At 46.5% G+C, this 17,767-nt stretch overlaps 1 protein-coding gene across 1 annotated transcript; it reads right to left on the reverse strand.

Annotated features, from left to right (window-relative positions):
- Nucleotides 1-5,961: 5,961 nt before the first annotated feature.
- On the reverse strand, nt 5,962-17,767 carry ptchd1 (patched domain containing 1). The gene is made up of 5 exons (XM_076721466.1): nt 17,348-17,767; nt 16,461-17,044; nt 13,050-13,764; nt 7,619-8,349; nt 5,962-7,409 (listed from the first exon to the last, which is right to left on the reverse strand). The coding sequence occupies exons 2-5, from the start codon at nt 16,872-16,874 to the stop codon at nt 6,309-6,311; spliced, it is 2,961 nt and encodes a 986-aa protein (XP_076577581.1). The 5' UTR covers nt 16,875-17,044; nt 17,348-17,767; the 3' UTR covers nt 5,962-6,308.

Here is a 17,767-nt window from a genome sequence, read left to right on the forward strand (position 1 = left end):
AGATCACAGAGGATCCCACACAACACAAAGTGCTTTGTGACATAATGGGTCAAAAAGGCAAATTCAGGCATCAGAAGGTGGAATATACTGACAAAACACTATTTTGTCACTGACTTTTTTTGTCTTTCCTTCACTGTAAAATTACGTAATCGTCATTCTTAAAGCCGCTTTCTTTGATTTTTTTTTTTTTTTGTCACTTTGATGTAGGGTCACATTTTACAGTAATTTGACTCATGTTTCTGTCCACTGGGCACATTTAAGTCCAATTTTCACTCTCCCTTTAGCTCTGTGTGGGTCTCCACCAGCTTCTAAGGAAAATATCTGGTCCTTTATCGGCTAAATGCTCCACCATGAGTCGCTAACTTTGTCTTTTTGCTGTTTATTGCTGGGCAGCTAGAATAGGGTCAACACCTGTCTGCTGCGCCTGAAAACGAGGCTGATGAGAGCCATGAGAACGAATCAGTACAAAAATCTGTGGGCTGGAAAACCAAAACAATGAGCTGATGGGAACCACAGAGCCAGCTGATCATAGTCATCAAGACATTTCTTAAAAGCAAAGTCTTTTGATCCACGTTCATGTGAAAATCTTGCAGCTTTATTACGAGCCAAACTTGTTGAAAATGATGTTTAAGCTATTTCATGTAATGATGAAATCTGATTTCAAAATTTCAAAAAACTCACTCAGCAAGTACATGAAGTCAATACTGAAGCTCAAAGAAAGACCTACATACTGGAACTGTAAATCTGTCAATCATATATATCAGAACTTCAAAGCTATGATATGAAGCAAGAGCAACCACTTCTTTTTCTTTTCTTTTTTTTTAAATAAGCAGCTGTGTCTCCCGTATTGCAGTATTATCTCATCTTATCTGGCACTCTAGATCAGGCTCGGTTATACTTTACGAGATGCTTTCACTATTTGCTTAAACATGCTGCTCCTTTAACCTCCGTGCAGCCCTCCACTGCAGCCCTGCGCAGTCATTCATACAAATAACCACATGAGCACACATGTATAGAAACAAATGTTTCATGTCTTGATTATGCTTTAACAGAAGGAGTGTCTGCGCTTCAAAAGAAGCTGATTAAAAAATGCTGATCTGCAGGGTTTGCCGGCCGAAGTATGTGGCTTTATTGTAATGGAGCCAAACTAAATAGAACAGATACAATCTAATACTGACTTCTGGTAAATTTATGTGTCTGATAATAATAATAATCCATTAATTATTATTAAAATAATGTCTATTTCTGGGTAAAACAAGTTTAATTGTTATAAAAATTCAAATTGTGCAGAAAGCGTTGCAGTTGTCTGTTAGGATGTGATGATCATGTGCTTTGTGTCACCTCAGAATAAGAAACAGTACCTGTTGAAGCCTCGAGGCTACACAGAAGCCATACTGTTAATGTCATTCCTGACCTCAAGTTCCCACAGTGTCGAGACATCTCCAGGACTGCTTCGTCTGTCCTGATCCTCTATTCCCTCTATTGTCTTTGGTTACCAGCAATAAACCCCTCTGTGTGCATTATCCACATTTCAAACATGACGTCTTACAGAAAAAAGTTCCTCTCTTAAGTTTGGTGTCCAGCACATTATCAGCAATTTGACAAGTTTAATTAAAGGAATCTTTAAATTGCTTACCTGATGCTTTCCAAAAGCATCTGCAGAGTCAGTGTGGGTTTAAATGTGTGTTTGTGTGAGTCCTAAGAAGGAAGACTTGTCCTCTTCTCTGTGCTCACACAGTGCACGTGTCTCTCCATCACTCCCATCATAGATTTATCTGCCAATCTTTAGTCCAGGACTGCCACTGCTGAAATATCCGTCCAGGCTTCTGTCAGTGTTTTCCTCTCAGTCGCTCTCCCTCGCTCCTCCAGAATCCACCTGTTTCTTATACAAGAGCATCGGTCGGGTCAGGTGCCAGAGTTTGTGCGTGAGGTGCGTTCAGGAAATCAGACATTCTGAAATGTAACGTGAGGTGTGCCTGCGGGAAACAGTAAACCAAATAATGACACACCCCCACAGAGGAGAGGGAGGAGGGAAGACACGCATGGTAGATAATAATGATAGCAAACAATCTTGAACAGTGTTGTCTGTCTATCTGTCCATCTGTCTGTCTGTCTAACTGTCCATCCATCTATCTATCTGTTGTATATCTATGTTTTTCTTTCTCAGTATGACTGGAGGGCAGCAGCTGGTATTACAGGATGCAGGGCCAGACAGTTCCTGGACAGAGTATTAGCCTTTATCTGGTGTGTCTGTATTTGTGTGTGTGTGAGTGTGTGTGTGCATGCGTGTGTGCATGCACTTGTCTTGTCCACAGACAAGTATGCAGCAAATTGCAAAAACAGGCAAAAATTACATGGTGGACTCAAGTATGAAATGTTGGATTCAGGTTGACAAACCGGTCAAACACCTCTCTCTCTCTCTCTCTCTCTCTCTCTCTCTCACTCTCACACACACACACACACACACACACACACACACACACACACACACACACACACACACAGTCTGGTGGCTCGGCAGTGAGGAATGGCATCTGACGTCAGATGTGAAATGAATCCAAACAAGACAAGAGCAGCCTCGGGGCGACACAAATCTCAGTGTTTTTACTTGTCTGCACAGTGCGTGTGTGTGTGTGTGCGTGTGTGAGGTATATAGATAATTAAGTAGTTGACACCGACCACAAGAGGGCAATAAAGACTACAGTGAGTTTTCCACCGGAGATCAAGTGTCAGCCTTTGTTCATTTTTACTGAGGGATAACAGAACTGTATCAGATCAGTGGAGCAAAGCAGGACTGCAGCACGTTATTGCTCTTCTTCAGTGACGCAGCACTTTTGGGGGAGTTGGTTGTCACTGTGTGTGTGTATGTGCGCGTGTGTGTGAGCACAGTTCAAGCTCAAGTGAATCAAAATCCCACCGGCAACCTTTTCTCTCTCTTTTCTGCAGAGGGAAAACCAGACACGACGAATTATTCCAACTGAAAACTCATAACGTCTTTGCAAAAATGGCCTTTTCTGCTGCTGAAAGAGCATCTGGGCTGTCCTGTGTGACTAGATTACTGAGATTTAAATGTGAATGCGTGATGCTAAGACAATATGCCCCCCATACCTGCCTCTTGACGTAGGCAGGACAGCAGCAGTCCCATTCTGAAAGGTCACATCTTGGGTACATTAAGTTTCCAAAATCTCCCAGAATGAGGTCAAAGTTGTTATGCGTCCATGTCAGGGACGGAGCAGCAGGACATAGGATGCAGCATTCTGCAAATTTTATGTATTAAAAGTGTTTTCATTTATTCCAAAAATGAGAAAGAGCAATGCAGAATTTGGAAAAGATCATTAACTTAATTGGGCCCACAAGACGTAAAGGAAAAGAAACTGAACTGCAACAAAACGAGGTGATTTATCTGAGTTGGACTAAGACAAAACTGAGCTGACAAACAGGGGAACACATGTACCAGCAGGCCAAACCAATCAAACAAATGAGGGGAGGACAAAACACAGAGACTGCAAGTTAACAGTAGACAGCTTGTAATTTTAACTGGGACTAAGTAACTAAACAAAACGTAAATTAACTGCAAAATACACAAACAAAAAGAGTTTATCCTCAGACCCTCCTTTGCTGTGGCAGATGGTACAGTCCAGGGCCCAGGTGTAGGCATTTAACACTGCTCATCAACACCTTTCAGACTGAAAATCCCACCTTTTTTGAAATCAGCCTTAGGATTATCAGAGATCAGTCTAAAACAGTTTCAGTGTATGGAAGTAGTGGGAAGGGCAGAAGGAACTAATGAAATGAATAAAGAACACTGGACACTGGTTAGGACTACAGAAGGACGCTGTAATGCAGTTTGAAGGATGGCAGCAACCATAAAACCTCAAAGAAGCCACATCTTTAACATGGTGGAGGCCTGATGTGAGACAGGACCAGCTGTGCGTTGACTCAAAAGAGAGAAAATGAATGCAACTGAAGGACAGCAGAACTTCAGTGATTACAGCATGAACTAAATGTGTGTGCCTCATCTGGAAAGATGACCAAACTGTTTGTCAGACACAGTTCAGCACTTTGGTTTCTGAGGAAATATCTGCAAAACCAAAGTTCAGCCTCAGCTGTAATTTGGGTTTCGTGCAAATTAGCAAACATTAGCATGCTAACAAGCTTAAATAAGACCAAACTATTTCCCCATTCGAGGTCTGCGTGACATAACGGACCACACTGTATGCATCAAACCTCAGTTTCTCACTTTGCTACACACTGTGTGTATTTATTGTACCTAATAGTAAATTGCAGCCCAGTATTTTACATCTCACATCACTCTCTGCAGCTTCTACCTCCATCCACTTGTGAACCTCAGCCCCGATGCCATGGAAGCAGCCATAAACTGCGTTTGGATTGACAGCCTCATTGATTTGTTGCAGGAGGCGTCTCTGGGTCCTGACGGTCCTGCTGCATCCTGTGCAATTCTACCCCGAGAGCTCAATCTTTAGTGTAAACCAATGGGCTATTAGTTATGCAAAGAAAGGGTTGATATTGATTTCAAAAGAAGGGGAAAAGGTCGGATTGTTTAAGATTTTGATGGGTATATTGGCTGGTGTTTTGCACTCAACATGCACGGTTTTTCAAGGATGTTCAATTTTGCCATAATTTACCATTTCTAAATGTTCCACAGCAGTGAGGATCCCTTTGTATGTGGATTATATTTAGAAAGAAGTGCTTTGTAATTGACAAAAGATGATGCAGCCCACACTTAGAGGTACCTCCAGGTGGAGGTCGTGCATGAGGAAAACAACTGGCAGGGCTCGCGGGTTGGAGGCCGGTGAGGGATCACGCTCTTGTCCTACTGATGGTTGTGGCGCCCGCACAGAGCCTGAACAATACTTTCATTCAACCGTTGGAGAGGAGCATGTATTAAAAACAGGAAGCACTCCCACACACACGGACCTTCAGCCACAGAGATGATTTCAGGAATAAAAAACCTTTCCCTTCAGGGAGGAGAACCGTAGGAGGTTGAAAGAGAACAGTATTTCCATTCAAACCGATTTACAGGTCAGAAAGAACGGAGACACTCGTGTAGGTGCTGACATCCTTTCTTGACGATAGCTCTCATTATAGTGGAGTCATGCTATTATCACTTCCAAAGCTTTGAGTGATCGGACATTTAGAGTGAATAAAACTTGGATCTGTATCCATGACCGGATTTCAGAAACAGAAAAAAGCACAAATGCACATTGTGTTGGAAGTACGGTACATTTTTACAGTGATGTGCTTTATTTTATTGTGTTTTTCTCCGGAGAGGTTTGAGGATTTTTCCTATGCATATGTGGTGACTCGCAGACAAATACTTGTTGACTGATCAAGATGGTTAAGTCTACTGTATGTAGCACCATGTCTGCAGCGAGAGATCTGATTGGCTTAAGCTCACGGGCTAGGTTGGGATCAAACATTTTGTTAATTGACTGTCGAGGGACAAAACAAATTCTTATACCATTGGGCAAAACCATGCTAGTCAGGTTGACCCAGCCCATATTGATTTGTGCATTCTGGATAATGAGTAAAAAGAGTCCAAACTGACTGTAGATGGACTGTTTCTTCTGTAGACAGTAGTTCAGGAAAGCCATGTTTCCACCACAAACACCTGCATGGCTCGATACCGAAAGTGAAAAAAATGTTTGTTTTCAAATTAAAATGAGATGGCCCTTTAATTTAAAGAATTGTGGTACGTATTAAAGTAGTTGCACCCTTGATTTTGGTTATCCTAATCTGTTCTTTGTTCAGACGTTTTAAAACACATGAAGAATCCATTTAAATACTCAACTGAAAATATCATCACCTGCATAGAAGCCAGAAGCATTTATGTACGTTTTCTTGATCTGACTTTATTTGTCCAGCATTGAAGTAGAAATACTTGAGTCATACAGATGATTGCCTCGTGTGATTGTAGCTGTATTTGTGCAACTTGATATGGCGAACAGATAGCAGTAGCCAAACAACGTGATCAGATCTAAAGCAAGTTTTGGAGACGCGAAAAATGTGGCACTTCGTCTGTGGTGACATCACATCCAGGGCCTGGCCTCAAGCTGATCCTCGACTTCTGATTGGCTCTTTGGGAAAGAGCTCGTTCACATGCCACGCAGAACTAGTAACAAGCAGGTAACTTGTTTGCTTCCTCTTGACACTCTTCCTCTATTTCTCTTCTTCTTTCCCTCAGTGACACTCTTCCTCTTCAAAGGGATCAGCATTCGTGTCGGCAGCGTGCATCGAAGCTGCTCAGACTACACCGAACCAGCTCCCGGCCGGCAGTGCCCGCGCTTTTAGACAGTGGTGATCTGGTCGACCACTCGAGTGCTGTCATTCATTTCAACGCACTCCACCTCCTGCCTCTGCCCCTCTCCTTCAGGCCGGTGTCCCCGGCTCTTGGAGGGAGGCAGGAAGGTGAGGAGGGTGGGCAGGAACGCGAGCGTGTGCAGGGCCGAGCAGCCGGCCGTGAGGGTGAGGCAGCGGAACAGAGTGCGTGTGAGGTTGGAGCGCACAGAGCCAACAGGCACCAGAGCGGCGCTGTAGCAGATGAGCGTCTGCAGGGAGGGGACCCCGTGTCTCTCCAGCGCCACTCTCACCCAGCGAGTCCTGCTGTCACCCCGACCCGAGGCGAAACCGCAGAGGAGGGGGCCGCTGCAGTCTGCCGAGTGCCCCAAGGCTGAGATCAGACACAACACAGACATGCAGTCGAGCTCCACACCCCACAAGGTCATGAAGCCCAGCACCCCGAACTGGACGGAGAGCAGGGTGAGGCCCAGCCACACGGAGACCAGCGGCTCCACGACGGCCAGCGAGGACAGACCCAACAGGAAGAGCACCGCCAGCAGTGAGTGTCTGAGGGGGGAGCTGACCGCTGCAGCGTAGCGGTCCAGGTAGACGAAGGAGGGGTTGAAGATCAGGAAGCGGACTCGTGAGGTCAGCGACAGGCGTCGCAGCGTGTCCAGCAGCACTGACATCTCCTCGCGCTTGTTCTCCGTCGTCTTTGCCACCAGGAAGATGCGGGACGCCGCCACATCTGGCTCCTCGCCCTGACCGCGCTCAGCGAATATGATGTCGTCGGCAAAGTGGGCGAACTGCGGCTCGCGGAGGAAGGAGTGGCGGAGGGTGCGGGTGAAGTTTTCCCGCGGCTGGCTGGTGGACTGGTTGCGATCTGACAGGTAGTTCAGGTAAGCTTCCAGCCAGCTGATTCGCTGGAAGCCTTTGGCATATTCCAGCAGATCCCGCTGCACCGAAGCGTTCCAGTAGGGGGCACTCTCATATATGTAAAATCCAATGACAGGCGAGTACGAGCTGAAGTAACGCTGCTGGGCACGGGTGTACAATACTGTCGCTGTATCCATTGCAACCAGTGCACTGGGATCTGAACCCTGGGTCACCTGTCAACAACAGAAACATTTTTTTATTTTTCATACATATGTACAGAAATAGTGACAATACTATGATATATACATACGTATGTACCAAAACTCTAACCATAGGAGCTATGGCAAATATTTTTTACATGAGCAAGCCTCAGCGTGACATCCAAGGAAAATGGCCGCCATGTGGCTATGTGGTGTGATTTGATGATGTATTGTTGCCTCACCTGTAGGAAGCCCATCAGTCCAAAGGAGATGTAAACCAGATACAGCAGGACCACGAAGGGTTTGACATAGGTGTTAGTGATCCAGTCTCCATAGCATCGCCTCACACACCCCAGCAAAAGGTGAGAGTCCGGAGGGTGAAGGTCCGTGTTAGCTGTGGAGTGTGTGTGTGGGTGTGGATGTGTGTGTGTGGAGTTAGCCATGTGGCCGTGGCCGTGTCCGTGCGTGGCAGGATTGTTCGCTGTAAGCGGATGCGTGTGTGCATGTGTGTGAGTTAGGTTAGGATTTGGCATGTGTGCGTGACTGTGACTGACCCCATGTGGTGGGTTGGTTGTTTGAGTCTCATCCTGGTAGCGAGTGTACATGAGACACCTGTACCAGGCCGGTTTAGAGTCCAGCCGGTCCGGTTTGGGGACACGCCGGCAGAAGCAGCCATGTCTGTACCCGGTCTCTAAGTATCCAGTGAACACCAGACAGGAACTGTAGAAAGACAACATGTAGACATAGCTGATGGTGACAGCCAAGGCGGCAGTGCGGCAGAAGAGCCGGACAGCCTCCATGTTGGTGAGCGGCGAGGCGGCCAGGCCCAGGGTCATCAGGTGGAGCATGGTGGACCCGGAGAAACGCAGCATGACGTCCTCGAAGACGCTCGCCACACGCTCCTTCACATGCTGGTCCTCCCGGGTTCGCCTCCACGATGACAGCATCTCGAAGGAGCCGAAGAGCCCATGGCCTGATGGGAAACAGAAATAGGACTTTGAGTTGAATGAAACCTGTACTATCTTCAGTATTTACCCCAAGAAACTCAAGGAAGGCTATTTTTAAAAATCCTATACATAATATAAAATGAGATGCTCAGAGTGATGAAGCACTGTGGAGCATTTGAGCTTCTTTCAGCTCACTGATTTGATTTTACAACCCACAGATTTGGCTCAGTCTCCAAACTAGCTAATTTCCAAACAACTTGTTTCCTTTTTTTCCTGGGGTGTCTTGATTACACCCTGGTGGTTGATTGCTCTCATCAAAATTTCCAGCTGCAGCAGGCAGCTATTTCCAACAAAGAAAAAGGGATAAACACACTGTTTGCTGCACACTCAGCACCAACCAGCAGAGACACAAAGTCAGCGACTAGCTGGTGAAGCATTTAGCAGCTAAGATTCAGATTTGTCTTTCAGGAGTTGATGAAAACCAAAACAGAGCGAAGAGTTAATATTGGATTTGTCAGGTGGACAGAAACTCAACAACAAATGAATGCTAACGTGGCTAAGAGTCCACTAGATGCATGAATGCAACTGCTTGCTAACACATTCATCATTGCAGCTTTAAAACATGATAATATATCAATGATAAATAGGTTTACTTCCCTTCTTTAGAGAGTAGCCGCTACTGAACTTAAGCTAGGCTACGCTAATCTAACTGCTCAACGTACCTTCCACCTGCACATACACAAAACTCAGGTACAGGTACCCTAGAATGCTTTGATTGGTCCGTGCTTGGCCTCAATTTATCCATTTTGAGGAATCACACCGTTGCAAAAGGAACTGCAGTAACTCAGCCTGCTTGCTTTTGAAGAGTCCTCTCTGCATACTGTCACACCTCAATCCTGTTTAAACTGGGAATATGCGAAATCATAGACAGACCACACCATGGAAATGCAGTTTTCGTGTGACTTTAACAATCCTAGTTGGGAAATTGGTCATTTCCCGGAGCTGCACCACATGAGAATTTAAGAATTTCACAGTTCTCAACAGAGATAATTAGTCATTAAAACAAACTTAAATTATGTTTAATATAGAACAAGTTGTAATCCAACAGATGCATAAAAACAAAGTCTCCACACTGAATAGATTTATAGCTGCAAACATCAGTAGTACCACGTCAAAACTCAGGTTTTAATACATTGATTCAACAGCACTCATCAGTGTTCATTTGAGGTGACTGAGTGCATCAGTCCAGTCTCGCGTGCATGCACATACATGTTTATATACAGTATGTGCGGCAGATGGTTTTTAATGGTTTCCTCTTCCATGGTTGCCATGGCACCCGTGAGTCACCAGTGACACACATTACCCCCCCCCCCCCCCACTCCTCTCTCTCTCTCTCTCTCTCTCTCCAGTGACCTCACCATGGCGAAACACTTAACACCTTAGCAGAGGCATAACGTACCGACACTTCAGGCGTGGGTGCAGCTGAGAAAGTCTGCAGACCTGTGATGTGTGTGCAAGTGTGTGTGTGTGTGTGTGTGTGTGTGTGTACGAGAGAGATCATGTATTACTCACGTTGTGGGGACATTAATCTGTTTATGCATTGTGAGGACTCGCCCTCCTTATGAGGACAAAATGCAAGTAACCATAACATGACATCATTACATTTTAGAGTGAAGACTTGGGTTAAGGTTCGGGTAATTCTCCAGGAAATGACTGTCAGTCAGTGTAATGTCCTCCGGAGTGATGGAAACACGTGTGTGTGCACCTGTGTGTGTGTGTGTGTGTGTGTGTGTGTGTGAAAGAGAGGGAATTAGACAGTGAATGACAGTGAAGAGAGGCGGAGAGGTTAATCTTGCAGAGAGAAGATGAGAACAAAAAGAGAGCCACTTGCCCAGAGATTCTGATATTTACCAGCGCTTGAGACGGGCTAATGCGCACTCATGGACAAACACACACACACACACACACACGCACACACACACACACACACACACACACACACACACACACAGACACTCACATTCAGGTACTAACACAAGAAAAATCACAGAAAATGAAGATGTTTCCTTTGCCAGAATGCTTTCCAGTCCCTCGATGTTACTGTTGTGTCATAAAATGGATTTCAGACACTGAAAACTCTCCATTCAAACATGCAAAAACTAAGGTAAACTTCTCAAACGCAGTTCATTTTAAATGCTGTAAAGGAGAAAAAACAGCCTCGAGTGAGTAAAAGTATGACTGTTTAAAGATTCATCCTTTTTTGACATTATAAAATGTCAGAGAAATAGTGAAAAATGCCTGGCACGACTCTCGCAGAGCCCAAGGAAACATCAGAAAATATCTTATTATGAGACTGAGAAAAACTGCAAATCATCACATCAGTGAAGTTTGGTCAAAACTGAAAAACTTCTCGAGATTCAAAACCACAAAAACTTGGATCTCTCCCAATTGAAATGTTTTGAAAATGGACGATGTTATGAGTAAATGGATGCACAGATGACTAAAGCAACACCTTTACATCATTAACTGATGACAGAAACAGTTTTTTTTAAAAACATCAGTATCTACTATATTTCTCCCTCTCCTGTCGCCTCTCTCCCTGCTGTGAAACCACACATCCTTCTCTCTCTCCTCACACTTCCTCCCACCTTTTTCCGTCTGCCCACTCGATTCTGAAAAATCCTCCCTGCCTGCTTTCCTTCCCTCTAACTGCAGTTTAACTTCATTCTCCGCTCTGCGAATCCTTCTCTCGACCCCCATTTACAGCGATATTCCATCGAGCCCCCTCACCCTCTCCTCTGCTTTCTCCACATTTATTTTAAGCCTGACAGCAGCCCTTCCTCCTCCGCATTACAGAGTAATTATGGTTTGGACTACATGTGAGCGTGAGTGGTTACATATAGCACATCCTGTAGTATTTAGCATGTGTGTACTCAAGATAAACTCCACACTTTCTGTGTGTTCCTAGTTTGTTGTCTTATTAATTTTTTTGTTTGTCCATACTCTCACTGTCCAAACAAATAAATTAAACTTTCAACATGCAAGCTGCTGATAATTAACTCCACCACAATCAATGCATTTGGGAATGAAAAACAGTCACATTTGCCTCAAGTGTACCTGAAACACTGCAACACTCCTGCAGTCTGCACCAGACATACTTCCTCATTAAAGTATTTTATTTTCTAAACTGAAAATGTCGCCCCTCCAGATTTGTGGGCTGCCCTCTTGAGGACTTTGGTCTTGAGTACTGTGGCGTCAGGTCTGCAGTATATCTATGAATTATGGTAGTCTGGGCATACTGACCTTATTAACGGGACGGGGCTTCAGCCATGATGCGATCGATCCACATTAAATACAGTTTCTCCATTGCTTTATAAAATTCAGTGTTTCTGCTTTAATTTACATCCACTGAGTCACACTTGGCCACTAACTCATTTTTTGGTGCCACAGCAATTCCTGGCCTTCTGCCTTACATAAAAAAATCAACCGATTGAGTTCCACACAGTGAGGTATACAGTACATATTTTAAATCTAAGAAAGCGAGGGAGAGCGCTGGTATCAGCTCATTATTGGCAGATAACCTGAATTTATGTTGCTATCTGGGGAGACTTTGAAGTCAGTGTGTCTCAATGAACAGTAAAACTCTTCAAAGTCAAAACTCAACACTAAAATTAACCGTTCTTGTTCCTGAAGTCAACTGTCTGTCAACAGAAAAAAGACTGTTGACTTTGTGTTGTATGCAAGAATGTGTAAATCACGATCTGTTACATACAGATCTATACTTACCACATCTGTATGTGCAACACACATCAGGTCACTCCTACTATACATGGCCACAAAAACCTACAGCAGCTATAATTCATGCAGAATACAGACTTCTACCCTGCAGTCCCTGCTGTAGCCAATGGAGAGCTGGAGCACTGCCCGTCTGTGGGCAACACCGAAGCAATGTTTCCAACAATCAGCGTATAATGATTTATTAGTCTATAATCCAAACTTGGGTTTTGTCTCATTTTCAGGACAGAGAGGACATGATTCAAGACAACCGCCCATAATTAACTTGACAGCCGGTCAATGGCGGGGGGGGGGGGGATTGTTGGATCACTGGTTTCAGAAAGTTACAAAATTTGTCATTTCAAAATAGTGAGAAATCTTCTGGCTCCAGCTCTGGATTGGTTCCAAACTCCAGTTCATGAACCTTTACAACTTACTTTTCAGAGCCTTTGGATTAAGTTTATGCCCCCAGTCACAAAATGTATTGTTAGTGCCATCATCCTCCCTCTCTGTAAGTCAAGTTCATGCCCTGCCACTTGTCAGTCATTCTGATGATCTGTCTACTTTGAAATGGTTTTCAGCCTGAGGCTGGCATCTGCAAAACCCATCACAGGTACTCAAAAAGCAGACGGCGAACACAGGCAGCCTGTGATATAAAAGCAATGGCAGTGTTCACCGCGGCTCCCACCTGCCATGTTTCAGCTTCACTTTCCTTTGATTTCCCTCCGCCTTAATCCATTGTTTTGCTGTTTTTTTTTTCACTAAGACTTCTCTGCATTTAACAACCATGAGTTCTCAAAAAGTGTGCATCCAAAAATGTCCTGAACTGAGAAGCCACTTCCAAACAAAAGGAGCTGAGGACATCAAAGCACAGAATTACAAAGACTCAAAAGATAAAATTTTTCCTTTCTATTTGTTATTTCACTTTTAAGAGTATAAGTTTTAAACCTACCAAGCATGACGAAAGGGATGCCCAGGTACGTAGAGTTGTAGGTGGCCCCGGTCAGGTTGAGTATCCCAGCAGCAGTGAGGCCTGACAGTGTGATTGACAGCAGAGCCAACAGTCCCAACCAGGGTTTCGACCTCACACAGTCCCTCATAGAGCAGCAGAGGACAGCCAGCACACCACACACCCCCAAGCTGGCCAACAGGGGGCGGCGTGCTAGAACCGAGGAGAACTGGAAGTCTGTCCTCAGAGACGAGGAAGTGGAAGGGTACAGGCCCAGCTTTGGGTGCAACGCTGCAAAGTGCTGTAACTCAGCACAGAAGGCCTTTTCCCATTGGTTGGCCACCCGGTCCATCAGGCCACCGCGGGCTTGGAGGTAGTAGGTGAGCTGCAACGCCCTGGCTGAACGTACACCTTCTCCCCTGGCCCCTGTCCCCGGTCCACGTACCGCCCCGCTGGGACCCCAGCCCTGCACGCCACCCAGCTGGTGGCCAATGTACGCCTGCCGGCCGTCCGCCAGCTGCGTGATCGGGTACCGCAGGATCGGGACGGAGCGGTTGGAGGTGCGAGCTGCCTGAATCTCCTCCATGGCACGGATGATGTCATCTATGATGCAGACATTCTTGTCATCGGGGAGACAGAGGTAGGAGAAGGAGTAGTTGAAGCTGTTGAAGCCTGCTGCCGGGACCATCACCTGCATCTGGTAGATCCGCCTGTGGAGCTGTGCGGAGAAAACACCCCAAACATGAAAGAAATGAGCGTCCCAGTGGCCCAGTTTTATGAGAATAAACTGTGACAAGAGCAAAAAAAGTTCCAAAGTTTCTCACAGTGAAACTCTGTACGTGTGGCTCACTCACCTTCTTCATGTGCTTCGACTTTCTAGCTGTTTCTCTTGTAAAGGAACTTTATTTATTGACTCTTCATGCACTAATTGGAACACAGTCACCTCTGTACTTAAAAGTCCAGCAGCTGCACAGAGATGCACACAACCCAAACATATCACATGGTTTGCTGGTGTTTGATAAAACTGTCGTACACCCTGAAAATCTCACGTTGGTTCAACGACTGCAGTGAACAACTTTTCTCTGAATCAGCCCTGGAGCACACAGACGGGCTTAAAAACATCCCCCCAAAGTTCCTCAGAGATCCCCTCCCCCACGCCCTGCTCCTCTCTAGCTGTTTGTTTGAGTGAATAAGAGAAAGAGACGTGCGGGGGAGTGTGCGTGTAGGTGTGTGTGTCTTCACTCGACGGAGTAACAATGAATCCTCCCTCCGTTTCTATGGCGAGATTACAACAGCGCCAGCATCCACGGTCCTGGTTACTAAGCAACAGGCCTGATGCCAGTCTTCGCCACAGCGAACATGGGCAGAGCCGTCTCCCGCCTCAGAATGCTGCATTGACTCCAGAGAGGGAGGGCGTGTGTGTGTGTGTGCGTGTGTGTGTGTGTGTGTGTGTGTGTGTGCGTGTGTGCGTGTGTGTGTGTGTGTGTGTGTGTGTGTGTGTGTGTGTGTGTGTTGGAATGTCGCCTGAACATTGATTAGTTCTGAAAGTTTGTTGAGATTTACCCAAATTCTCATTGTCATCTTTGTGACTTTTCACTGCAGAATCTCACCAATCTGTCATTATTATTGTCAGAAATTTCTTGAAAGGACCTTAAAATTCCCCGTGCAGGTGCCTCAGATCACTAAATTCATTTTAAAGGCCCAATCTGTATTTTTTTATGAGAATATTCATTCCAAAATATCAGGTCCTACAGGTGAAGATCTTTAATCCACTAAGAGTCTGCAGCCATGCTAGCAGCTCTGTGCTGGCTAAATGCTAACGTCAGCATGCTAACATGCTCATAATGACAATGTTAACATACTGATGTTCAAATATCGACTGTCTTAATTCAGCATGTTAGCATGCTAATGTTTGCTATTTAGTCGTAAAAACAAAGAAGGGCTGAGGCTGATGGGATTGTCTTTAGTTTTGCAGGTATTTGGTCATAAAGAGTTGGACACATTTAAATTTAGACCTGATGGTGGTGCTAAAATAGATGGAGTCAGGGGCTCAGCAAAGTCACGAGGCTTCATCCTCTGGGGACCATGTAAGTCTGTCCAAAACCACACCAAGGGATTTCCAGCATAAATGGGACAGAAAACTAAATGAACTCCCTGGACAAGAGTGATGGAGGTAAGGTTGTGCTTTGACGTGAGCATCGTTTGACTCACAGTCCTACAGAGACACTAATTAATGAGAAGAAGAGTTACAGATTCCTTCACTGACCAAAGCTTAAGTCGTCCAAAATTCAATTGAGTCATCGGGTGTGACTTACAATTCCTCCTCTTGTTGCAAGTGGAACTCCTGTCTCGGCCTGGCTATCACTGCTATTCTCTCTCATGCAACAGGTTCAGACCCTTTCTCGCAGGGTTGTTGGATGGCATTTTGGGAAACGTAGGAGCTCGCAGACTGATGCACAAGTCGACTGCTGGGAGTGTAAGATTATGTAACAGTGAGTTTTTTCCTCTCACACCGCTCTCTGTTATGCACCAACGTGTGTGTTTCGCAGCCTGTTTGCAGTAAATGATGCACAGCTCTAAACTAGCCAGTCTCTAACTGTGGCAGTCCTCTGTGGACGGAGTTATGGGTCTGTTTAAAGTGGGTCACAATAACCATATTTGACATACACTTAGAGACACACAGAAACAGGCATTCTGCATGGGGTATGTAGGCTACAAGCACACACGCACTAACACAGTCTACACAATACAGCTCAGTGTCTCTGGCCTATTAGTCAGCAAGCTCTGATTACAACCACACAACTTCATGAAATCATTTGGCTAATTGCTCCAGGGGTGTCAAGCTAATACTCATAAATCCATTTAGGAACACAAACAGAGAGAGAGCGGCCTCAGAGCTGCAGCTAACTCTGCTTTGTAATTAAACTGCTCTGCTTCATAACCACAAAGGTTGCCGGCGTTATTTGAAATGGGACTGGGTTGTTCTGCTTAACGGCCATCAATCACCGAGAATGAGGAGGAAGACAGTTTGCATATGTGCTCCGGCCTGCAGACTCTGACCTTTGCCTCCGTGTGTGTTTCTGAATATGATGGGGAATTGATTTGTTTTTAAACTTGGACTCAGAAGATGCATTGTAGCCTCATTTTATGGCATATAAACTGTGGTTTAAAAGGCACAGATGTTATTTTTTTCTACGAAAATGAATCACAAGAGAGCTGTTTAAAGTGCTAACATTGTGTCTATTTTTATAAGCATTTGCTGATTGGTGGTTGCTGATTTTGCATGTGTGCACAGTGTTACTTCAAAGCACTTTTTAAGGATCCCACTTCATTTATCATCCTAGTTTGTCAGCTCCCATTGAGAAGCACTGACTTTTAAGAATCAGCGTGTGCGCGTGCCGTGCGCGCGCGTACCTTCAGTATGGTGTCCAGATGAACCGGATCCAGCACGCTCCCCTTTCGGGTGGTGACAATCACGCGCCCGTAGCGACCCGGCGTCTGCAGGTCGGAGTAGAGCGCGTGCTTGGAGCGGTTCATGGGGAACAGGCTGTCCACCAGGTTGCCCTCTATCTTGGCCAGGCTGTGCTTGGGCGCGAGCAGGCTCTCCACGTCCTCCTCCACGCGGTACCGGCTGAAGCTGGCCCCCAGCAGGATGGAGAGGAGCACGGGCGCCGAGGCGAAGAACACCGGGTGGCTCGCCACGAACCGGCCCAGCGCGTGGAAGGAGGTCCTCAGGCCCGCGTGCAACACCTGGCGCAGCATCCTAGCGCGCGGCCGCGGCTCGAGCCTCTCCCACCGACCGGAAAGCCCCGGAGCACTGCCGAGCATCAGGGGCCGCCGGACGCATCGGTGGGCGCCGTCGCTCTCAGGATGGTGGAGGAGAGTTGACGCCGGGCGGTGGGAGGATTTGTCCACCGGAGCAGGAGGTCGCCAACCGGGGAGAATCCAACTCTCCTCCGGTCACAGGTGCGCCGCTGTCCCCGGGGTTCGCTCATCCGCTGGAATCGTACAAAAGAGAGAAAGCTGTTAAATGAACCGGCGCTCCTCTGCTCTGCGGTTAGAAAGCACGCTGACAGCCCACTTTACATTTAATAAGCAGCACCCTGCTGCGTTCAGTGCCCTCTGCAAGCTGCGCGGCTCTGTGCGCAACAGAGAAAAAATCGCAGAGCCAAAGTGTTCTCATGATCAGACTTATTCAGCTCCTCCTAAAACTGCTCAGTGATTTCAGAGCTTCTGTGTGCACTCGGACAGGTTGCAGAGCAGACGCGCTGCACACTAAACTGACGCCAGGTTGTACATACCTAAACAGGGGAACGGGGAGGGGGGACCGACCCGGCGATGACGGAGATCTCGCAGATCCAGCCGGCTGCTCGTGCGTCCAGCTCCACCCTACACCACCGAGCCGCCACACAACCCGATGGGTGGTCGAGGAGGGTGGGTTGGCCGGGTGGGCTCGTGACGCGGCGTGGACGCACCGGGGATGCCGGGAGAGCTGTTTGTCAGATCAGCCTAATCCGGGTTTCCTCTGCGGCAGAGGGGCTCTCTGTGGTCCGTCCGCTCCTCTCCTCATCGCCCCGGTGGTTTGACGGAGCCCCTGTTCGTCCGCCACCGGGCTGCTCTCCCAGCAGCGACTGCTCTCCTCCTCGGGAAGGCACGTCAGTAATTACCGGCTTTCAAACCGGGGACCGTCTCTCTCTCTCTCTCTCTCTCTGCCTCTTTTT

The sequence above is a fragment of the Chaetodon auriga genome, chromosome 21, assembly GCF_051107435.1.
Source record: "Chaetodon auriga isolate fChaAug3 chromosome 21, fChaAug3.hap1, whole genome shotgun sequence".
Taxonomy (NCBI): domain Eukaryota; kingdom Metazoa; phylum Chordata; class Actinopteri; order Chaetodontiformes; family Chaetodontidae; genus Chaetodon; species Chaetodon auriga.

Coding starts and splice junctions, on each gene's coding strand:
- ptchd1 (XM_076721466.1), bottom strand. CDS start 16,874: ATGCTCGGCAGTGCTCCGGGGCTTTCCGGTCGGTGGGAGAGGCTCGAG. Junction 13,765..16,460: donor ATCTGGACACCATACTGAAG/GTACGCGCGCGC, acceptor TTCTCCGCACAG/CTCCACAGGCGGATCTACCA. Junction 7,410..7,618: donor GACTGATGGGCTTCCTACAG/GTGAGGCAACAA, acceptor TGTTGTTGACAG/GTGACCCAGGGTTCAGATCC.